The following is a 7,541-nucleotide window of genomic DNA, read 5'->3' on the forward strand; positions in this document are numbered from 1 at the left end:
AAATGGAATAGACAACAGGTGGAAATTATAGGCAATTAGCAAGACACCCCTAATAAAGGAGTGGTTCTGCAGGTGATGACCACAGACCACTTCTCAGTTCCTATGCTTCCTGACTGATGTTTTGGTCACTTTTGAATACTGGCGGTGCTTTCACTCTAGTGGTAGCATGAGACGGAGTCTACAACCCACACAAGTGGCTCAGGTAGTGCAGCTCATCCAGGATGGCACATCAATGCAAGCTGTGGCAAGAAGGTTTGCTGTGTCTGTCAGCGTAGTGTCCAGAGCATGGAGGCGCTACCAGGAGACAGGCCAGTACATCAGGAGACGTGGAGGAGGCCGTAGGAGGGCAACAACCCAGCAGCAGGACCGCTACCTCCACCTTTGTGCAAGGAGGAGCAGGAGGAGCACTGCCAGAGCCCTGCAAAATGACCTCCAGCAGGCCACAAATGTGCATGTGTCTGCTCAAATGGTCAGAAACAGACTCCATGAGGGTGGTATGAGGTTCCGACGTCCACAGGTGGGGGTTGTGCTTACAGCCCAAAACCGTGCAGGACGTTTGGCATTTGCCAGAGAACACCAAGATTGGCAAAATTGCCACTGGCGCCCTGTGCTCTTTCACAGATGAAAGCAGGTTCACACTGAGCACATGTGACAGACGTGACAGAGTCTGAAGACGCCTTGGAGAACGTTCTGCTGCCTGCAACATCCTCCAGCATGACCGGTTTGGCGGTGGGTCAGTCATGGTGTGGGGTGGCATTTCTTTGGGGGTCCGCACAACCCTCCATGTGCTCGCCAGAGATAGCCTGACTGTCATTAGGTACCGAAATGAGATCCTCAGATCCCTTGTGAGACCATATGCTGGTGCGGTTGGCCCTGGGTTCCTCCTAATGCAAGACAATGCTAGACCTCATGTGGCTGGAGTGTGTCAGCAGTTCCTGCAAGGTGAAGGCATTGATGCTATGGACTGGCCCGCCCGTTCCCCAGACCTGAATCCAATTGAGCACATCTGGGACATCATGTCTCGCTCCATCCACCAATGCCACGTTGCACCACAGACTGTCCAGGAGCTGGCGGATGCTTTAGTCCAGGTCTGGGAGGAGATCCCTCAGGAGACCATCCGCCACCTCATCAGGAGCATGCCCAAGCATTGTAGGGAGGTCATACAGGCACGTGGAGGCCACACACACTGCTGAGCCTCATTTTGACTTGTTTTAAGGACATTACATCAAAGTTGGATCAGCCTGTAGTGTGGTTTTCCACTTTAATGTTGAGTGTGACTCCAAATCCAGACCTCCATGGTTGATAAATTTGATTTCCATTGATAATTTTTGTGTGATTTTGTTGACAGCACATTCAACTATGTAAAGAAAAAAGTATTTAATAAGAATATTTCAATCATTCAGATCTAGGATGTGTTATTTTAGTGTTTTTGAGCAGTGTATATATATTGTGTGCAAAAGGCATGAGGAGGTAGGCAATAAATAGGCCATAGGAGTGAATAATTACAATTTAGCAGATTAACACTGGAGTGATAAATGATCAGATGAACATGTGCAGGTAGAGATATTGGTGTGCAAAAGAGCAGAAAAGTAAATAAAATAAAAACAGTATGGGGATGAGGTAGGTAAATTGGGTGGGCTATATACCGATGGAATATGTACATCTGCAGCGATCGGTTAGCTGCTCAGATGTTTAAAGTTGGTGAGGGAGATAAAAGTCTCCAACTTCAGAGATTTTTGCAATTCGTTCCAGTCGCAGGCAGCAGAGAACTGGAAGGAAAGGTGGCCAAATGAGGTTTTTGTCATGTCTTGTTATGTCTGTTCCTGTCCTTTCTCTTCACTCTGTCTCTCTCTGCTGGTCTTTTTAGGTTACCTTCTCTGTCTCTCAATCTTCAGCTGTTCTACATCTCCCCTAACTAGCTCATTCACTCTTTCCCACCTGTTCTCTCTTCCCCCTCTGATTAGGTCTCTATTTCTCTCTCTGTTCCTGCTACTTTCAGTGTCTGATTCTTGTTTGTGTTTTTGATGCCAGAAGCAAGCTGTCGTCTCGTTTGCTTCCACCTTGTCCTATCCTGTCGGAGTCTGCCTGGCAGGTGCATCCTGCATTATACTAACGTTCTTTTTGTTCCATTGACTACGTTGGAAGAGGATTTATGCCATTCCTGTTTTTCATTAAAGAACTCTGTTTTCTGTTAAAACCGCTTTTGGGTCTTCACTCAAGTACATAACAGTTTTGGCTTTAGATATGATCAGTGAGATACACCTGCTGGAGCGCGTGCTACGGGTGGGTGTTGCCATCGTGACCAGTGAACTGAGATAAGGCGGAGCTTTACCTAGCATAGACTTGTAGATGACCTGGAGCCAGTGGGTCTGGCGACGAACATGTAGCGAGGGCCAGCCGACTAGAGCATACAGGTCGCAGTGGTGGGTGGTATAAGGTGCATTAGTAACAAAACGGATGGCACTGTGATAAACTGCATCCAGTTTGCTGAGTAGGGTAATGGAAGATATTTTGTAGATGACATCGCCAAAGTCGAGGATCGGTAGGATAGTCAGTTTTACTAGGGTAAGTTTGGCGGCGTGAGTGACGGAGGCTTTGTTGCGAAATAGAAAGCCGACTCTTGATTTGATTTTCGATTGGAGATGTTTGATATGAGTCCGGAAGGAGAGTTTACAGTCCAGCCAGACACCTAGGTACTTAAAGATGTCCACATATTCTAGGTCGGAACCATCCAGGGTGATGATGCTAGTCGGGCGTGCGGGTGCAGGCAGCGAACGGTTGAAAAGCATGCATTTGGTTCTACTAGTGTTTAAGAGCAGTTGGAGGCCACGGAAGGAGTGTTGAATGGCATTGAAGCTCGTTTGGAGGTTAGATAGCACAGTGTCCAAGGAAGGGCCAGAAGTATACAGAATGGTGTCGTCTGCGTAGAGGTGGATCAGGGAATCGCCCGCAACAAGAGCAACATCATTGATATATACAGAGAAAAGAGTCGGCCCGAGAATTGAACCCTGTGGTACCCACATAGAGACTGCCAGTAGACCGGACAAGATGCCCTCCGATTTGACACACTGAACTCTGTCTGCAAAGTAGTTGGTGAACCAGGCAAGGCAGTCATTAGAAAAACTGAGGCTACTGAGTCTGCCGATAACAATATGGTGATTGACAGAGTCGAAACCTTGGCCAGGTCGATGAAGATGGCTGCACAGTACTGTCTTTTATCGATGGCGGTTATGATATCGTTTAGTACCTTGAGCGTGGCTGAGATGCACCTGTGACCGGCTCGGAAACCGGATTGCACAGCGGAGAAGGTACAGTGGGAATCGAGATGGTCAGTGATCTGTTTGTTGACTTGGCTTTCGAAGACCTTAGATAGGCAGGGCAGGATGGATATAGGTCTGTAACAGTTTGGGTCCAGGGTGTCTCCCCCTTTGAAGAGGGGGATGACCGCGGCAGCTTTCCAATCCTTGGGGATCTCAGATGATACAAAGGAGAGGTTGAACAGGCTGGTAATAGGGGTTGCGACAATGGCGGCGGACAGTTTCAGAAAGAGAGGGTCCAGATTGTCTAGCCCGGCTGATTTGTAGGGGTCCAGGTTTTGCAGCTCTTTCAGAACATCTGCTATCTGGATTTGGGTAAAGGAGAAGCTGGGAGGCGTGGGCGAGTAGCTGCGGGGGGGGGGGGGGGTGCTGTTGGCCCGAGGTTGGAGTAGCCAGGAGGAAGGCATGGCCAGCCGTTGAGAAATGCTTGTTGAAGTTTTCGATTATCACGGATTTATCGTGAATGACAAAGCTGTAAAACATTATCCTAAATATAAACCCTCAACTTGGTGAATACCATTGGTGTTTAATATGAGGGTTTCAGTATGAAATATCTCTACTGTTTTTTACACATTTTTATTTATTTTTCTATGTCAATATGTCAATATTTCTGGTGGCAGTTGTAAAAAAAAGTCAATAGTTGGAAGAGTTTCAGAGTTAATTGAAAATAATGCTATTGATGCTTTTTTCATTAATTTGTCTTTTTTCTCTTGAACCATATGGTCATTCCACTAGACACTAATGGACAATATGGACACATATACGAAAAAATAATACTATATATGAATACATTATGTTATTCAAGTATAAATGACTAAAGTTACCATAGGGAACCATTTAATAGCATCGATGTGGTCATGTTGAGTTCTTAGACATTCCATTGGTAATGATAGTTTGTTGTCATTGACACATTGTCAATGTCACTACGACCACTCTCCAAAAGAAGGAAGCAAAAATATTTAGAACATCTTTCCAAACTTTGACCTCCATTTCATAATGCAACAACAGGACAAATACAAATCAATAAAGGTTAACCCAATCAGGGTACTCAGGGTTAAGATTAACATAAACACATAGAAATCCCAATATCCATCTCAGACCTGGCCGGATGAATGAAAGGGGTTGGCGAGCTATTTGAAAAGAAACAGTGAAGAAGCGAGGGGGAAGGAGGGGGGGTGCTGAAGCACGGGGCTGAGTCCTCAGCACTGATCAGAGCTGCATGATGCAGACAGACGAGGAGAAGGAGGGAGGGAGGAGGAGTAGGAGAGGAAGGAGGAGCGAACAGTGGAACACATTGGCTGAGGCTCGCAGCTCTCAGTCTTTCCTCTGTGCTTGGCAGAGCTGCTTCTCTATTTCTCTCTGCTCTCTCTCTCTATTTCGCTGACAAAAACACACGCAGGTAGGAGGGCTCACCCCCTCAAACTCTCCCTGCCTGCACCATGCTGCCCTGGAAAAGAAGTAAGTTTGTTCTGGTGCAGGATGAGGCCAAGACCAAGCCTAAGGGACTGATAGCTGGGCTGACCTACCAGTCCATCCTCTCCTCCCTGATGCGCTCCTGTCCCGACCTGCTCCCCGACTCGACCACTTTTGACTGGCTGGGCTCCATCTTCCAGACCAAGAGGCAGAAGGTGGAACTCAACAAGGAGGAGCCCACCTACACCGTACGTTACCTGGGGAGCATTGTCACCATCACGGCTAAAGGAGGAGGCTGTACACAGGACCCAGTGGCTAAGATCTGGCAAAGGAGTAACTACGGAGAGCATAGCGTCAAGATGAGATTAACCGTGGGAGCTCAGGGCATCCAGATGGGCACCGACAAGACGGGCAAGAAGAAACCCACCCACCTCTACTCTCTGAACCGGATCACCTACTGCACAGCTGACCCCTGCCGACCCAAGATCCTAGCCTGGATCTACAGACATCAAGTCAAGAACAAGGCTGTGGTTCTCCGGTGCCATGCCGTTCTAGTCAGCAAGTCGGAGAAGGCCAGGGCCATCGCACATAGTCTTTACCAGACGTCCACCTCAGCCTTCAGTGAGTTCAAGCGGCTGAAGAAGCAGAGTGATTTCAGGCACTGCCAACAGCAGCTGCTGGGGGAGGACATGGTGCCGTTGATGCCCCTGAGGAGGCTGCTCAATGGGCAGTGCCACTACCGGCCACCTGCCGACAGCCCTGGAGGCCCCAGTACCACTGGTCTCTGCTCCATCGCAGAGGAGGAAGAAGAGGAGGAGGAGGAGGAAGAGGAGGAAGAGGTGGAGGATGAAAGGGAGGTGGAGGAAGAGGGGTACGAGGCGGATGAGGAAACTCTATCGGACACTGACCTAACTCATTCATATGGGTCATGTGAGATGAACCTAGGGGACATATTTGACGGACAGGACGAGTGTTATATCAACATCAACATAAACATCAGCGACAGCAACAACAACACACTGACATTTGTCAGCTCTCTAGTGTGATAGGACAGAACATGGACATGGATATCATATCACATCATCACAGAGCCACATTCCTTCTCTTCTCCTTCACTGCCTGGTCCCTTTCTATCCCAGGTTATATCCTGCTTTATCACAGTGTGAAGAGGATACATTCTGTCTGTCAGGAAAGTTCTTCCCCACTGCTCTTTTGGGTCAAGGAAGAAAGAAAATGTATGTTTGGGAAAGGATTTATTTTTCCAGGTGGCTCAGACAGACATTGGCTTGACAATTTCAGTTGACTATAGCAATTTTGTGGGAGTGTTTACAAAGAGGGCTGCGAGAAAGTGATAATAGCACAATGTAAAGGGAATAATCTAAGAGACTATTGAGAGAACTAGCACTGACTGAGCTCCTCATAATATTGCCATCCCAGGTGTACACAGCACCCTAAACCCAAGGTGTGTTTACTTCTGTTTTCCTTGATATTTTGTAAGTACAGTAACATTAATGTTTGTTGCCATGATGTTCGATTAGCTTGTACTTTTTTCAGAGGTTATTTGTATGAAAAATATGTATACTTTCTACTAAGACAATCTGTATTATGTAATTTTCCACACTTGACCTTTCTGAGTGCATGTAACCCTGAGGAGAAGTTTAATAAAATGTTACTACAGTATGTATAACTCTGCAGATTTATGAATTAGGCTATAATTTAGGAATCAAGCCATTGAGTTGACATATTTATTGCTGACATTTGTTAAAGCCTTGTGTATCATTTATGCATGACAAGTCAGCAGTGATGTTTCACGCTTACTCTTTTGTCTTTCTTAATGGGACACATTTGATCTCAAAGTTGTTATGCTATACAGTATCTCCACACTGTAATGCATTTCTGACCAAGGAGAGAATGAAGAAATATGTCTAGTTTTTGTACATTTGTTTTTCATATGAACAAAACAGAGCTACATTCCCCTGAAGGTGTACTAGATTTCTATCAGCAGGATTAAGGCTGTATGTTTGCTTGACTGCCAAAATGGCAGAGATACTGAGGACAGAAAGGTCCATCTGTTCTTTACCGATGGATGGACCAGACTGCTAAATATTTTGGCTATTCTTTTATCAAATTTCATAAAGATAAAACCTTTACTATTTAACAAAACCATTGTGATCGGGGACTACATGGGATCTACATGAGATTAAGTGATTTTCAAAATGTGTTGAATAAAATACCCTCACTTTTACCTAGTAAGATAAGTGATTTTCAAAATGTGTTGAATAAAATACCCTCACTTTTACCTAGTAAGAGAAGTGTCATTTTTTATATGAGTGACACATTTAGACAATTAGCGACAATCAAAGCTGAGCATAGAGCGTTTGTCTGATTATGGTAAATCTGGCAACTTGATTTGATGCATCTTTCGACAGTATTGTATATTTTGATGTTAGTCGAAACAAGACAGGGAACAACAAAGAAATCAACCAAACACAAAGCTTCTCAGGGCCACAATTACCAAAGATCTTTTTTAATATCCACCACCACAAGACTTGGTCTGCCACAGTCATGCCACATTACACCACATCTAAATTGGCCCTTGCCACTTGGTTAGATGTAGATCGGACAGAACCATCTCTGCTGGGATGGTATTGGCCACTCAGCCCTTTTCTTTGAGTGAACCAATTAATCAGAGAATTGAATAGTTCGGGAAATGAACAGAAAATACCTTCCTAGGCAAAAGAGGGCAATCTGTCAGAATGATACAGAACCAACTGAACTGAGATGGATACCAGGAAGTTGTCACAATCATCA

The 7,541-nt window shown here is 45.6% G+C and overlaps 1 protein-coding gene across 1 annotated transcript; it reads left to right on the forward strand.

Moving 5' to 3' along the window:
- The first annotated feature begins 4,648 nt into the window (after positions 1-4,648).
- LOC135503640 (protein FAM43B-like) lies at positions 4,649-7,029 on the forward strand. The gene has a single exon (XM_064921795.1). It carries the CDS (start codon positions 4,757-4,759, stop codon positions 5,774-5,776), a length of 1,020 nt encoding a protein of 339 aa, XP_064777867.1. The 5' UTR covers positions 4,649-4,756; the 3' UTR covers positions 5,777-7,029.
- The last annotated feature ends 512 nt before the right edge of the window (positions 7,030-7,541 follow it).

Source organism: Oncorhynchus masou, chromosome 18 (genome assembly GCF_036934945.1).
Source record: "Oncorhynchus masou masou isolate Uvic2021 chromosome 18, UVic_Omas_1.1, whole genome shotgun sequence".
Lineage (NCBI taxonomy): Eukaryota > Metazoa > Chordata > Actinopteri > Salmoniformes > Salmonidae > Oncorhynchus > Oncorhynchus masou.

What these genes read in the sequence shown, in the direction of transcription:
- LOC135503640 (XM_064921795.1), top strand. Translation starts at nt 4,757, where the DNA reads ATGCTGCCCTGGAAAAGAAGTAAGTTTGTTCTGGTGCAGGATGAGGCC.